The sequence below is a fragment of the Sinocyclocheilus grahami genome, unplaced genomic scaffold (genome assembly GCF_001515645.1).
Source record: "Sinocyclocheilus grahami isolate Dianchi unplaced genomic scaffold, SAMN03320097.WGS_v1.1 scaffold674.1, whole genome shotgun sequence".
In the NCBI taxonomy this organism is placed as follows: domain Eukaryota; kingdom Metazoa; phylum Chordata; class Actinopteri; order Cypriniformes; family Cyprinidae; genus Sinocyclocheilus; species Sinocyclocheilus grahami.
In genome coordinates, this window is record NW_015505853.1 from 445,252 (window position 1) to 462,074 (window position 16,823).

At 37.1% G+C, this 16,823-nt stretch overlaps 2 protein-coding genes across 3 annotated transcripts in view; one reads left to right on the forward strand and one right to left on the reverse strand.

The window, feature by feature from the left end:
• The window catches only part of LOC107559107 (dispatched homolog 1 (Drosophila)), a 50,268-nt gene extending 38,113 nt beyond the window's left edge, over nucleotides 1-12,155 (forward strand). Inside the window, exons 3-8 of one of the 2 annotated variants that reach the window (XM_016242831.1) lie at nucleotides 4,439-4,468; nucleotides 5,265-5,388; nucleotides 5,728-5,855; nucleotides 6,686-6,783; nucleotides 7,764-7,861; nucleotides 7,970-12,155. In XM_016242831.1, the coding sequence (XP_016098317.1) occupies nucleotides 4,439-4,468; nucleotides 5,265-5,388; nucleotides 5,728-5,855; nucleotides 6,686-6,783; nucleotides 7,764-7,861; nucleotides 7,970-11,548 (4,057 nt within the window). In that variant the 3' untranslated portion in view covers nucleotides 11,549-12,155. The remainder of the gene's footprint in view (nucleotides 1-4,438; nucleotides 4,469-5,264; nucleotides 5,389-5,727; nucleotides 5,856-6,685; nucleotides 6,784-7,763; nucleotides 7,862-7,969) is intronic. The other variant, XM_016242830.1, reaches the window with a different exon arrangement.
• A 787-nt stretch (nucleotides 12,156-12,942) lies between these two features.
• Nucleotides 12,943-16,823, reverse strand: part of tlr5a (toll-like receptor 5a) — a 5,623-nt gene continuing 1,742 nt past the window's right edge. Inside the window, exon 2 of the mRNA XM_016242835.1 lies at nucleotides 12,943-15,693. Within this exon, the coding sequence (XP_016098321.1) occupies nucleotides 13,026-15,683 (2,658 nt within the window). The 5' untranslated portion in view covers nucleotides 15,684-15,693 and the 3' untranslated portion in view covers nucleotides 12,943-13,025. The remainder of the gene's footprint in view (nucleotides 15,694-16,823) is intronic.

The following is a 16,823-nucleotide window of genomic DNA, read 5'->3' on the forward strand; positions in this document are numbered from 1 at the left end:
ATATATATATATATATATATATATATATATACTGTATATATAACATGATTTTCTTTTTACTTCTGGCTAATGACAGTATTTTCTGATTTATGGAGTGAGAAAAAAATGAGAAATCCAAAATTCCATTTGTAAAAACCTTTAATATTTCAACAAAATCAAACAATTTTGAACCTGGCTTTATCCAGTGTTCAGATTTCTGTTCTGGAAAGTTATGCAAATGAGTGCATATTTAATTAGATTATGCCCCATTTATATATTTGTATATTGAAAAACAACACTTTTTAACTTGTAATACAAAAAAAATTGTAATTGAAATCAATTAACTATGGAAGTATGGTGAAATATATTAAATATAAATATAAAATGTATGTATAATTTTTTTTACCCTGTTCATCTGGGGTGTCTTGACTTAAGTCATATTAAAACTTTTATAATGAATCTTTTTTGTGTTTATGTTTGTAGAGTTGAGTGTTGCACTTTTTTTTTCTAGAGTTTAAAAATGTTAACTTAAGAGTTTCACCTTCCCGACAGCTGGTTGCGCGTCTGCTTTTCAGTTGCTCTTTTATTGAATACATAAAGCCACATTTTTGTTGCATTTATTTAATACATGAAGCCATTTTTAATGCATTATTTTACGTTTACATTTATCCATTTGGCAGACACTTTTATCCAAAAAGACTTGCATTGCATTCAGGGCATACTTTTTAAAAATTATTATTATTATTGGTTCATACAGTGCATTCCCAAGGAATCTAGCTCATCTCGGCAATTGGATTGCATTTATTTTGTCCAACTTTTTTCTGAATTTCTTCCTCAGAAGCCATTAATAAGAATCAAAACTGGAGTCAGAATCAATACATTCCTTATGATTCATATTTATATGTTCATATTTCAATGTACAAGAACTACTGATCTGCGGCAATGAGAATTGTGAGTGTAATTATGTTCTTATGTGATTCTTGCCCTTAACAAGCTTCCTACATTACACACTAATCAGAGTTTAACGTTTACATTAACAGACCTTTATTAGATTTGTTAGTTAACCTAAGTTAAATAAGCTTTATTCACAAAATATGCTTTTGCATTAGCACTTTACACTTGAATTTAGTACTTTTTTTTGTTAATATATACCACAGCACATGTGTTTTGGCCACTTTAAGTTAAATATAAGTGCTGAAAATCAGGTTAAAGATTCAAAGCGTGTTGTGTTCGGCATTCCAGAGTTTGTAGCTTAAGCTGTCGAATTGTTGCAGTAGGAGGCCAATAGATAATGAAGATGTTTCTTGGACAGCTTGTAACTGTTGGCCACAGTGTTGAAATCCAGCCTCTCTGTCTGGAGTCCATATACGTATGTCAAAGCAAAGAATGCAGAGATATCAGGAGTCGACCTCTAGACCTCGCAGCACTCGTGGATCCAGCCTTCTCCGTTTCTGCTCTCGAGCAGATGCATGTGTGCACGTCATTCACATGCTCTGCTGTTACTATGATTATAATTACAGGAATGCCAAATGAAATGTTGTAAACATTTTCAATTTCAGTCCGAAGATTCTACATCATGGTAATTTGTTAAATGTTTTATATACTTAATGAGTACGTTCTGTTTTTGAAAGGCTGCGTTTATTTGATCAGTAAAATTGTGAAATATTTTTATTATTTAAAATAGCTGTTTTCTATGTGAATATATATTAAAATGTAATTTATTTTTATGAAGCAAAGCTGAATTTTCAGCATCATTACTCCAGTCTTCAGTGTCACATGATCTTCAGAAATCATTCTGAGATGCTGATTTGTTGCTCAAGAAACATTTATGATTATTATCAATGTTGAAAACGGTTGTGCTGCTTCATATTTTTGTGGAAACTGATCAATTTTATTTTTCAGGATTCACAGATGAATACAAAGTTCAAAAGAACAGCATTTATTTCAAATCGAAATCTTTTGTAACATTATAAATGACTTTACTGTCACTTTCGGTCAGTTGTATTCAGTCTTTGACAATATTCAATACATATCTAAATATTTCACTGTATTTTTTGCTTAGATTTCTCTTAAACAGTTGAGAAGGTCAGGCAGTTGATCATTACATATGGTTTAATCAGTTGTGCATGTATTTGTCTGATGTTTTTGTTGTTTTTCTTTCAAGCCTCTACGTTTTTTTCCTGCTCCCTTCTTTGACCTCTGACCTTCAACTACCGTTTCACCCCGTCACCGTGCTGTTGTTTGACCCCACTTCCCCTATTTTCTTTATTAATTAACCCCTTGATCCATAACCATTTGTTAGTTCTTAGAAAAACATTTCTCTGCAAAACGAGCAATGCCAGAATACCCTGCTGTCATGATTGTGATGTTTTAGAATTGCCATTTTTTTAAGCTCTATTCCAAAAACATGAATTAAGATTGAATTGCTAAAAATAAGTTTCACATTTTTCAGAGCAAACCAAGCAACTTATAATCAAACATTTTTCTCGCAATTGAGACTTTATATATCACAATTCCGACTTGTTGTTTTTTTTCTTAAGTTTTTTTTTTCGCAATTCTGACTTTGTTCCTGAGTTTATATGTCACAGTTTATATCTCTGAATTTATATCTCACAGTCACAGTTATATAAAGTAAAAAAGTATTAGCGAGTTTATATATCACAATTCAAAAAATGTAACTGCAACTTCTAATCAAACGATTCTGACTTTTTTCCTGGGAATTCTAAGTTTAAACCTCACAATGCTGTTTATATCAAATAAAAAGGTACTTTTATGTAGAGTTTATGTATCACAATTCCGACTTTTTTCTGCAAGATTGTGTCTTGCAATTCTCAGTTTATTTCTGACTTTAATTCTGAGTTTACATCTTACAATGCTGTTTATATAAAATAAAAAAAAGAAATTGCAACTTTTTACCTCATGAGACATAAACTCAATTCTGAGAGAAAAAATCTGAATTGTGAGGAAAAAGTGGCAATTACCTTTATTATTATTATTTTTAATTCTGTGGTGGAAATGGGCTTCCGTAGTTTTTGCAGCAATGCAAAATAACCTTTTTTTGGTTCCCCAGAAAACCTTTCAGAACCATTTTTTCTTACTGTGAAGAACATTTTAATATTCTAAAGAACGTTTTTCCACTATATAGAGCTTTTTGTGCAGTGGAAATGATCCATGAATGTTAATGGTTATTCATAGAACCACCAATGCCAATAAGAAACCTTGTTAAGAGTGTATACTAAAATACAAAAACTTATTTTAGTATACACTCAAAAAGAGTGTATACTAAAATAAAAACTAATTTTATTATTTTCAGGCTAACCAGAGAACAAAAGTTGCACACATCCAAATATGAAATAATAAACTCCAGGGGAAACTCCCAAATAGCGTTGAAGAACTGTTGCACTCCAGTGGAATAATCCATCCCGATATCTCATAAATGTTATTCCATTTTGGACCACTTCTCATACACGCCCCTGAATTCCACAGTCCGTGGCCCAAACATGGAGCGTCCGCTGATAGCGCACTTTATAAATCATTGCATTGTTTTTTTCCCCTCGTCCTCGCTACGTTTGCACAGGAAGTGGAGGAAATCTGATCCTCGCTATTTACTTTTGGGTTTGGTTATTTGATTATCGGCTGTCTGCATGTACTTTTCTCTGATTGCACGGAGAAGGATGTGCACCTCTCTGTTTTTAAAGCCTAATGGGACTCACCTTGAGCCGAATATGGAGATGCTTAAAGCCTGTGCTCTTGCAACATCTGGTTGTTGTATTAACGTGTCCGTTGAACTTTCAAAGGGATTTACGGCCTCTCTAGAAGTCGCCCTGTGGTGAAAAATTCTTGCCATTGGCTTTTGTACATCTGTGCCTCCCAGTGCCATAGCAACCACTAATTATAGCATTCCATGGATTCCCTTTTAAGACGACGAGGAAGAAAATTACAGCCACCTCTTGGCCCTGTGACCCGATGCTCTCATCACTGTGTAATAATCCTCGAAGAGAGAAATATTGGTTGTCGTTGTGGTTCTTCAAGGATGAGTGATACTGCTGCTCATATTTAGAGTTTTCGGGATCCTGCACCATTTGTGCTCCAAATTAGGCATTTCTCTCAACTCACCTGCATGCACAGGCCATTAATGCGTCTATATATTACATGAATGCATGAAGGCGGTTGATTGTGAACAGCTGTGCATTGGGTGCATGGTGATGCCGTTTTGGTGTCCTAAAGCAGAGCCTCTAATATGAACATCCATGATGGTTTTGATTTGGAAAAGCAGCAAGAAGAAACGTGGAGACAGCTGTGATTTCCCCACAGAAATGTGTGCTTGAACGGAGAGATCTAGACCACATGCGGTGTGCGGTTAAAAATACGCTTTCATGAAAAAGCATGTCTCTCCACACAGGTAGTTTTAATCCACTGTTTGGCTCTTAAATATAGGCTTCTTGCTTTTGTCTTTCAGCCCTCCAAGGCCTTTCCGGTTTCCCAAAAGGTAAGCATACTCCTCTTTTTTTATTTATTATAATTTTATATTTTTATCATTTTTGTTGTCATTTAAAATTATTTAATTTTTAAAAAATATTTTTTATTGTGTTTTATTAGTTGACTGTAATAGCTAGCTATCTATATCTATTACAATACATTACATTACAATTTCAGTTAATGGAAAATTATTAATTAATAAAATTAAGACTAAAATATTTTTACAAAATGTTAATTTTAAATGACATAGTGAGCATTATACATAAAAAATATTAAATTCTATTTTTAATTTAATTTTATAATTACATTTTTTGTTGTATAAAAATGCTTACAGTATCCTTTAAAATTATTTACTTATGCAATATTACAATATATTACATTACAATTTGAATTAATGGAAAACGATTAACTAATAAAATTAAGACTAAAATGCTTTTTAAAAATGTTACATTTAAATGAGATTGTGAGCATTATACATAAAAAAAATATTAAATTCTATTTTTAATAAAATGTTATAATAAAAATTTTTGTGATATAAAAATGCTTACAGTATAATTTAAAATTATTTACTTTTTAATTATATTTCAGTATTACAATAAATTACATTACAATTTCAATTAATAGAAAACATTTAACTAATAAAAAATGTGATTTAAAAAAACTTTTTTGTGAATTAAAATGTGTAAAATGTATATACAATGTTGTTTTCATGATTTGCGCTTGTACAGTGAAGAAGCTGGACAGTATGTAGGATACAGTGATATACTTATTTATGCATATGATGCATGAATCTCCCTCAATTGCAGTTATGCGGAGCTCATTGCTGATTGGCCAGTGGTGGTGTTAGGGGTGTGTACCGTTCTCATCGTGGTTTGTGCCCTAGTCGGTATCCTCATTCCCGACCTGCCTGACTTCTCAAAGCCACTGCAAGTAAGCATGAGGAGCTGTTTTGGTCTTCTTTATAAGATATTGACATTTTCAGATGGCAGGCATAGATTGCAATGCCACGATACGTAATAATTACCATATTCTGTCTAAAAACATGTTTGTTTTTGGAAAAATTTTTGTTAGCAAATATATAAGCTGATCCAAATTCTATAATAATTAAAATTAATAAACATTCCTGGACTTACTCTGATAAAATCCTAGATGGATCAGATCCTAATAGAAAAATGTCCTGCCCTAAAATCAGGAGTTATCACTTTATGGTGTCTCATGTTGATTTTATGAGCAGCCTGAGTGAAGATTTGTTGTCATTTCTCTTATTAGGGCTTTGAGCCGAGAGGCACTGCAATAGGCCAGAGACTCGTAACATGGAACAACATGGTGAAGAACACGGGCTACAAGGCAACGCTGGCCAACTACCCCTTCAAATACGCAGACGAGCAGGCCAAAAGGTAACAGAGTCCACTTCTTATCTGATAACCATATTTTCCTGTTCGTATTCATCCAGAACAGCACTAGATGAGTGACGTGAGCCAAGCGAGGATTAGGACACAGGCCAGGATTGGTCAAAATTGCTGTCTCTATGGGATTTTGGTTTTGCAATAGGGAACATGACCTGTTTCTATTTTATTTGCAAATGTGCATCTTTAAATGCACATTGCAAAATGAACAGCACATCAGAAATGAGACTGATTTAAGTTGCATTTTTAGCTTTTTGTTTTCAAATGTGCATTATAAAGTCAATATATTGTTGGCAGACAGTCTAGACATTTTGTTATTGAATGCAATGACAATCAGATCAGTGCAGATACTTTTGGGGCCACTTTATATGGATTTTTTTGTTCCTGAATAGCAGTGCTGCTTGGTCATGTGATCTGTGGTGGCTGTATCATGACTCATCTGATCCGGATCATCCTGAGCTGGATTACAGATCATGACAGAAGCGGTCTGTGACATCTCAGCATGTGCATAGGCGTCTTCCCTCTGATTAAAGAGACTTCCTGTCTGTGTACTGTCAGCAGCAGTCCTGCCCTCTGTCAGTAATAATGATAACGGTCATTTCTGACAAGAATCAGACTGCAAATCGTGAACCACTAGATTATGGTTTTGGGTGATGGGGATTTGAGGCTTTATCTGGATAACTATCAGCATAAAGAGCAATTGTATATAGACCATATTTTATTTTATACAAATATATATTTTTTAATGATTAAGCTTTTCATGCAGAGCTGTTAAACGCATTGATTTAAATTTTAAATACTCTCCCTATCCTGCTTTTCAGTCACCAAGATGACAGGTGGTCCAAGGATCATTATGATCGAAAGAAAAGACAAGCGGAGTGGGATTTTAGTAAAGACAGTTTCTTCTGTGATGTACCAGGTGAGTTCTGGATTTTCAAAAATACTGTAAAAACAGTCCATTTAAAAGAACCGTTTTCTTTTTTATTTTATCATGTAATTTATTCCTGTGATTGCAAAGCTGTATTTTCATTTTTGATCAATTGGATAAATTTCTTTCAAAAATAAATAACAATAAAAATTTTTAGAGCATTTATTAATCTTGGTCAATGCAAATTTATAAATAAACTACTGCTGGTTGTTAGTTTATAATGTTAATCTTAACCTATACAATTTATAATGCTAAAAATGTTTATGTAAAATTCAATATTAACTAGGATTAACCAATGCAATCTAGTATTATTCCTTGATAGCAACAATTCTGTGTTTTTCTGTCAATATGGGGTGCTGTGTGTACATTAATGAGGAAAAAAAAAGAACTTAAATGATTTTAGCAAATGGCTGCAATATAACAAAGAGTGAAAAATTTAAGGGGGTCTGAATACTTTCCGTACCCACTGTATATATATATATAGGCACTTTGTATTCTATTTATATTCTGCACTTCGTTTCTAGGACATCTGTTTGTTTTTACATTCAACATTAACCTTATTAACTGCTCAGAATTGGTTTTGTGTGCATTAACAAAAGTATTACTTCTGGAGTCAATAGTATGCTGCCAAAATTAAGCGCAAATGTATTAAATACATGGTACTAAAGTTTGATGTGTTGACATTAATCAAATCTGCCACCTAGTGGTTCATGAAGAAAAGCTGCTGGCTTTTGGTTCACTCTCAGAAAAAAAAAGTGCAAAAGCTGTCACTGGGGCAGTACCCTTTCAAAAGGTATACATTTGTACCTTATTTACCCCTTAAGGGCGCATATAAGGTACATATTAGTACCTAAAGTGTACATATTAGCAGCTTATAGTACCATATACCTTTTGAAAAGGTACCGCCCCAGTGACAGCTTTTGTACCTTTTTTCTGTGAGTGTTTAACCACCAATTATTGTCTCTCTACAGGTGACAGCTATTCCCGAATCGTATTTGCCTCTGCAGAGGGAAAGAACTTGTGGAATATACAGGCAATAAAATCCATGTGCAATTTTGACAATACACGGGTATGTAGCATTGCATTGCATATATTGATTATAGCATTTACAGATAAATAATGGGATGTTAGAATTTTTTTAGTGTTTTACTGGTGTTTTTCATGTCTGGTCCTGCAGGTTCGCTCCCATCCCCAGTACTTGGATCTGTGTCAGCGCACCACTGCTGCCTCCTGCTGTCCCAGCTGGACGCTTGGGAACTACATAGCCGTCCTTACTAACAAGTCCTCCTGCCAAAAGATCACAGAGCGAGATGTTTCCCACACCCTGAAGATCCTGCGCTCCTGTGCAAAGTATTACCACAATGGCACTCTTGGTCCCGAGTGCTGGGACATGACGACCCGTAAGAAGGACCTCAAGTGTGGCAATGTGCCACGGAAGTGTACAAAATACAATGCCGTATATCAGATTTTTCACTTTTTGGTGGACAAAGACTTTCTGAATCCAAAGAACACGGACTACCTTCCGCCTAACCTCAAGTACAGCATGCTCTTCTCCCCAACGGAGAAAGGTGAAACAATGATGAACATTTACTTGGACAACTTTGAGAACTGGAACTCCTCGGATGGGATCACGACCATCACAGGAATAGAATTTGGCATCAAACACAACTTATTTCAGGACTACCTTCTGACGGATACCATGTATCCAGCAATAGCTATTGTTATCGTGTTGGTGGTCATGTGCATCTACACAAGATCAATGTTCATCACCCTTATGACAATGTTTGCCATTATCAGTTCGCTGATCGTCTCGTACTTCCTGTACCGTGTGGTCTTCAACTTTGATTTCTTCCCCTTCATGAACCTCACTGCGCTCATCATACTGGTTGGAATTGGCGCCGACGATGCATTTGTGCTTTGCGATGTCTGGAACTACACAAAGTTTGACAAACCCAATTCCGAACTCTCTGAAACAGTCGGCGTCACGCTTCAGCACGCGGCACTCTCAATGTTTGTCACCAGCTTTACCACAGCCGCTGCCTTCTATGCCAACTATGTGAGCAACATCACTGCCATCCGATGCTTTGGTGTGTATGCTGGTACTGCTATCCTGGTTAACTACATACTGATGGTTACCTGGTTGCCAGCTGTGGTGGTCCTACATGAGCGGTACCTGGTCAACCTCTTAACATGTTCTCGGTCACAACACCACCAGACGGAGGGTGCTACAATGTTTTGGACAAGCCTATACCAGATGGTCAACAAGTGTCTTTTTAGCATCTCAGAGGCCTGTCGGATTTTCTTTGAGAAAGTTTTGCCTTGTATCGTGATCAAGTTGCGCTACTTGTGGCTCTTGTGGTTCTTGGCGATGATGGTGGGTGGTGCCTACGTTGTTTGCGTAAATCCCAAGATGAAACTGCCTTCTCTGGAGCTGTCGGAGTTTCAGGTTTTCCGCTCTTCCCATCCCTTTGAACGCTACGATGCGGAGTACAAAAAACTCTTCATGTTTGAACGGGTCAACCACGGGGAAGACCTCCACATGCCAATCACCATCATTTGGGGAGTTACTCCAGTTGACAGCGGAGATCCGCTAAACCCCAAAAATAAGGGTAAACTAACACTTGACACAACCTTCAACATTGCGAGTCCTGCAAGTCAGGTATGGATTCTCAATTTTTGCCAGAAGCTTAGGAACCAGAGCTTCGTGTTCCAATCTGAGGAGCAAGACTTCACAAGCTGCTTCATGGAGACTTTCAAGCAATGGATGGAAAACCAAGACTGTGATGAGGCTTCCGTCTATCCCTGTTGTAGTCAATCCACATTCCCTTACCGACAAGACGTCTTTGAGTTGTGTATCAAACGGGCAATTATGGAGCTTGACCGAAGCACCATCTACCACCTTGACAGCAAGACTCCAGGGCCAAGGTTTGACATCAATGACACAATTCGAGCAATTGTGCTCGAGTTTCAAAGTACCTACCATTTCACTCTGGCGTACGAGAAGATGCATCAGTTTTACAGAGAAGTGGATGCTTGGATTCAGGAGGAGCTGACAGATGCTCCTGAAGGACTAAGCTATGGATGGTTTGTAAGCAACCTGGAGTTCTATGACCTGCAGGACAGCCTATCGGATGGGACTCTTATTGCTATGGCACTGTCGGTGGTGGTGGCCTTCAGTGTTATGCTCCTGACCACCTGGAATATCATCATCAGCCTCTATGCCATCATATCTATCGCCGGAACCATATTTGTCACAGTTGGGTCGCTGGTGCTCTTGGGTTGGGAACTAAATGTGCTCGAATCAGTGACCATCTCAGTTGCTGTAGGCCTCTCTGTGGACTTTGCTGTCCATTATGGAGTGGCGTACCGCCTTGCACCAGAACCGGACAGGGAAGGAAAGGTGCTATTCTCCTTGAGCAGAATGGGCTCAGCTATAGCGATGGCAGCACTCACAACCTTTGTAGCCGGTGCGATGATGATGCCATCCACAGTTTTGGCCTACACTCAACTGGGCACGTTTTTGATGCTAATCATGTGCATTAGTTGGGCATTTGCTACGTTTTTCTTTCAATGCATGTGTCGCTGTTTGGGACCTCAGGGCACCTGTGGACAGATTCCTTTGCCAAAGAAACTCCAGTGCTATGCCTTTTCAGAGCACACATCTGAAAACCAGTCTAATCCGAACCAAGGTAAACTCGGTGCTTGCTACACAACCAAGTACCAGATAGATAATGCAAGAAGTGAGGGTCGACACGAACACTATGAGCTTGAGCCCTTGGCGTTAAATGTCAGGAATGAGGAAAAGGTCTCTGATGAGGAACAGGAAGCATGTACACAGTTGCACAATGGCATCACTTCTCATCACTCAACCTTGAAAAGCTGCACCAACTCAGGAGAACCCAGTCCTGAGATTGAAAATGGCTTACCAGGCACAGAGCTTTCACATCTTCATCAATTTGCGTACAGTACAAGGTGCACCTGTGAGAACTCCATGCATCAGTATATGAGGGAGCGACAAAGGACTCCCTACCATCCTTGCAGCCAATCTCGAGAAACCCCATGCCCTGGTAAACAGACCAATCACTTACCTGTGAGTCAGAACCTTCGGTCCTCACGGGATACAGTGCACACTCCCGCTGACTGCTACGTAAACTGTGGCCACTTTCAACATTGCTCACAGAGCCAAACATCAATGCCAGCCCCTCACAGATGTTTCCCTGGGGGCTACAGCATGCACACAGTGCCACTTTTGCATCAGGCACTGTCATCCAATACTGCAGTGCACGACGGGTCCCACATCAATGCGTGTGGCCCCAATTCACCTCTACCAGAGAGCCAGAACTTTCCAGCTCACATTCAGTTTCCAGATGTTCAGCGCTGTGCTTTACCTGACACAACTCGGGTCTGTACTGTTAATCACGATACACAGAAGACAGGGGACCTAGCATTAAATTCCCAGACCCCTCACAAAATACCATGGAACCATATAAAAACAAAAGTAAATGGCACTTGTGTTTTGCTGCAGGACAGTCATGAGATTCGCAAAGCGATTCCAGTGGTACCGGAAGGAAGTGTCAAATACAATCTGAGTAACAAAGACAATAATGAAAGGGCAGAGCCTGTGTCTCCCAAAAAAATAAACTGTTTTAAAAAGACTGTAAAAGCGAAGTGCAATTCTGTAGAGTTTCACAAACCAAAAACCAGCGTGCCTACTATTGCCATTAATTCAAAAGCCTCATCTGAGAGTTTATGCTAACATTTAAAATGAGAGCGTTAGATTGAGATATCAGAATATATTGCCATATTAAGATTTAGCACAGAAAAGCAACTGGTTGTTTCCTGACAGGAAAGAGTTTCTTGACATTATGTGCATGGGAATCCTGACATGACGTCAAGGAAAACTTTTGTCTGATTTAAGAGGACACTATTTTGACCCACTGGCTGGTATTTGTGACATCTGTTTTAGATAATGTTTTTGATGTCTGGCCACAGGCCATCTCTTTTTCATGGGAACAGAAAAACATAATCAGAATTATTTTCCTGCACATTTTATATGAACTTGTATATATTTTATGTATGTGTGTTGTGTATGTATTTGAGTCATGCACTTTTTTGTTGATGCTGATTTGAATGTTTCACCTATAAAGTTTTTAATACTTCACAAGCAAACTTCAATAGTTTCTGTGATGGTGAATTGAAAGACTCTTTGAGATTGTGCTTTCTTTCAAAGTCGTCTCCTTTTTTCCAGTTTCTTAGATAAAATCGCCTCCTCCTGCAGTACGCAAACATTTACATTAGCCTCAGGACTTCAGGGAAATTGAGTCAGTTTATGTGACTTAACACAAAAGAAAATTGTTTTTGTCAAATATACTACATGCAAAATTAAGTATTCTTTTAAGTGTCACGTTCTTGACATGTATGTTTTTTTTACTCATTTTTGAAAATTAGAATCTGCTCTGTTCTTTTTTTTTAATAAAAAGATAATTATAAATATTTACAAATTTTGTATTATTTGTTAATATTGGGTGTACCATTAAAGGCTGCTATCTGGTGTAATAATAGTATTAATCATAATAATTTAAATGTATAACATCAAGTTTGGTACATTTTAAATAATTGGTACCGGTAGTAAAAAAAAAATATATATATATATATGTAGTGTATCCAACATTTGTCCTCTGATTTGTCCTTTTTTAGCAGTAACCATTTGGTATTTGCCCAGGTTCATTCAAATAACTGAATGCAAAATAGAATTATAAACAAAGTATAACTTTACAAAGTAGTACATTATCTTTAAAAGTCACGTTTTATTTAAAAACCAAGTAGTGTCCCACAGATATTTTGAACACTTGAATTGTAACACACAGTATGATTTATTCAACTTTGTGCCAAATCCTGAAACAGTATGAAAATAAAAATGTAAAAGGTGTGCTATTTACATAAAACAACATTTAAAGCAATTACAGTGTTAATGCATCTGCATCTGCAGATGTATCTGTAATGTCACAGTTCCATTGAACTTTACACCAACTGAGCGAGAAGTTCATGCTACAGCACATTTTGGATAATACAAAATAAACTCTTATAATTATACAGTTCAGTATGGTGTCAAGCTTAAAACACTTCATTTTTGTAGACGTCAATGTCCAAAAGAAAGCGGGTCAAACACAGTAGGATGAATGAAAACCTCACCAAAAGCAAAGAAAGGTATGTTTACACGAAGTCCTTCACAGTTACACTGCCGTGTCCGCATGAACATTTGCTGCTTCAGGATTGTTTTTGACCTCCTTGTCTTTTTCTTTAGCATTTGTTTGTTTAACCTTGGTGTTTTTTCTTATTTTATGCAGAAGTTGGTCATAAAACCACTCCAAGTCCTGGTTGTCGTCGGGCCACATAAGGTACCTTCTGGTCTCAATGTAAGATCTCAGTTGTTCGTACTTCAGTAACCTGTACTGCGGTATGTTCCCTGCAACCAGCACCACCAGAATGTCTTTAAGCTCCACTAGCATTCTGCACTGAGCCAGGTTGAAGGTTTCCAAGCACCAACCATCCTTCAGGAAATGTTCAGACACCACACAAAGGGTTTTTTGACTATTCTGGATAGCATTTCGCATGTTGGTAAGATGGTCCTCCCCGGGTATGAAGTCTCGCTCCTCAAAGCAGCAGCGGAGTGTATTCTGCTCTGAGAACTGAGAGTCAAGCCTCTTCAACAGCGCTCTTTCTACCCACTTAATATCACTGGAACTGAAACAAAGATACACGTCGTACAGGAATCGATCAGGATCAGGCTCAGGCTTCTCTTGCTTTTCATCCACAAGTTTGGCCATAAGTTTTTTGTAAAGCTTGAAGATGTAGCCACGTTGACAGACATAAATGATGGCACTGGCAGTGAATAATATGATCAGTGCGGTACAGCAAATGAAAAGCGCAAGCCTCAGTTTTTCAACGCTCCACGCATCCTCTTCATCCTCACATTGAATGCTGGATCTCACAACCGAAACCATGTACTGATCCTCAGGACTGGCACATGTCACATCCTCAATGGGGTGAAAAAGGGTTATGTTGGTTTGATTTAGCCATGTTTGGAAATCCCTTAGGTTGCAGTCACAATTAAATCCATTGCCCAGCAGGCTGAGGTAGCTGAGGGTGCTGAAGAGGTTTGGATCCACTGAATAAACAGAGTTGTATTCAAGATTAAGATATTGTAAACTTTTAGGGAAAATACCATTAGGAAGGTACTTCAAAGAATTGGAGGACAAATCCAAAAAGATCAAGGAGGTGAGGTCTTTGAAAATGTCTTTGGGAAGCGACTGAAGTCTGTTGGAACTAAGAAAAAGCGCTTCTAACTGGTGAAGATCGTCAAATAGGTTTAAACATGTTCCTTCTGACCAGATAACTTCCAGACCTGCAATTGCAAGATCAAGGATTTTTATTTTTTGTGAAAGCACTTTATGCTCGTCATCAGGGCAATAAACAAGTTCGTTACCTCGAAAAACAATTTCCTCGATTTGAGGAAACTTCTCTAGTATCGTGTAGAACTCTGACATGGAAGATATTTTGTTAAATTGCAGGTAAAGGGTTTTGAGGTTTGTGGCAATGTTGAGTAAATTGGACACATGTGTAATTTTGTTGTCACCCAAGTAGAGCTTCTCCAGGCTTGGTAGGCTTGCAAATGTATGTGCATATTTGAGCGAATTTCCTGTTAAATTTAAGTTGAGTAGATTTGTAAGTCCTTGAAATGACTGATGTCCAAGCTTCCATATATGATTATATGACAAATCAAGCACCTCGAGTTTCTCTAGATTCTGAAAAGTGTCAGAATTAATAATACCCAGGATGTTTTTGGACAGGTTTAGCTGTAGTAAATTTGTCATACCCAAAAATGCATTGTTTTCAATCTTGTTGATCTGACTTTGTGCCAGTGTAATTTGTTCTAGATCTGGCAAATAACTAAATACTGAATATGACAGAGAAAAAATATTTGAACTGGACAGATTGAAAGTCTTAACACCACTCGCCTCAAGACCCTTGAATGTGAATTTGTCTGGATCTTTTGAATTATTACCAGAAGATCTGCCCAGGCTGCAAATATTACTGAAAATTAGACTTTGGATTTTGGTACCACTGATTGCATTAAAAAATCGCTTTGCAATGTTAACATTAAAGCCGTTTCCAGATAGGTCCAATACAGTTACAGACATGTTCTTAAACGGGTTTCCACACTTGTCCCATCCTGACCAGTACTCATTCATGTCTTGCAGTGTCACGGAGGCCAGTTGCAGAAGCGTGAAATGTTTACCCTGAAAGCTGAGGAGGTCTTCTTCACAGATGTTCTTCACTTTGTTGTGAGAGAGATCCAGCACATGGAATCTCCTCATATTTAAAAAGAACGATGCCGGCTGGATTCTGTGAATGTTGTTATTGCGTAAGACAAGCATCTGTAGAGACACCAGAGGTTTGAGGACGTCACCAGACAAAACAGAACCATCTAAACTGCACTGAGTGAGAGTGAGAATCTCAAGGTTGGATAATCCAGTAAATGCTCCTGTATCCATTTGCAGCAGGTGGTTGTAGTCTAGCTGAAGTGATGTTAAATTAGAGAGTCTTCTGAATGTATTGTTTCTGATCACAAGCCCTGGTGTTTGGTGCATCAGTATGATGACTTGTAGACCTTCCACATGAGAAAAGGATGTTTCATGGAGTTCAGCAATGCTGTTGTTACTCAGATCCAAGTTATTTACATGCTTGGGCAGCTCTGGCACCTCTTGAAGGCCTCTATCTATGCAGAGGACAACAGAGCCGTCGACTGAACACACGGAGGTGCATTTCACAATGTGAGTGCTCATGCATAATCCAAGGAGGAGCAGAGATAATATGTGTCTTGTTGCCATTCTGAGATCACTGTAGACAAAAACACGGTTAAAATAGTTCACCCAAAAAAAGACAATTCTGTTGTGTTACTCAAATATTTCTCCTTTTGTAGCTACTCCACTGCAGTAGAAGAAAGTCAGAAACACAAGGGCGAGTAAGCTATATGATGGCAAAATTTTCTTTCTTGGGTAAAGTATTGTGCATTTTAAGTTTGCAATTGTGGACACCAAAAAGTTAAATAATGCAATCCAAGCATAATTTAGTAAAGACTAAAACCACAGAACTGAATAAGGCATCCCTTACGAAAAATAAGTTTATTCAAGTGTGCTATTAGTATACTTCTTTTAAACTAAAAATAAGTAAGTATACTTTGTCTACTTTTTATGTACTTCTCAGAAATGGGCTTTATGTACTTCTCAGAAATATACTTAAAATGACATTTAAGTATACTTGACTTATACTTAGAAAAAGTCTAAATATATTTTAGCTATAATTGTGCTCCTAGAATCAGTGTTTTCATCGTTATACTGTAGGGGGCGCTAGTACACATCTTCTGTACAGAATTTCCAAAAAACACAAGTGAAGAAGAAACCGAAACAACAGATGCTTCCACATGTATTCTAACACGATCATCAGACATAAAACAGCATCAAAACTGTGTAACATTATTGAATAAAATGTCGACCCATGAAGAGGTAATAACTTTAATAATATTGATCGACTTTATCTACATTTTGATTATCATTCTGAATCCAATTCATAGTCTTTTTTTCAGCTTTTTGTTAAAAATGTTGTTTATTTCTTTATTTATGAAACATCCACATTCAAGTGTTTATAAAAAAAGAATGCATGAAGCTAGAATAAAATGTTTTTGTTTACAAGCAGATACCCTGTTCTTTTGATGTTTTGTATGTTCAGATATTCATGTAACAAAATATATACAAATTAATACCTAAATAGGGACATAGTAGTATACTTAAAGTATGATATAAAGTTCACTTAAAGAAAACTTACGAGTATACTTGCAGTATAAAACAAATAAACTAGTAGTTTACTGAGACTATACTTCAAAGTGTACTAAAAATGCTACTACAAGTATTTAATTAGTAAACTATCAGTATACCTATAAGTTCACTTTTAGTATAGTTGCAGTACAAACT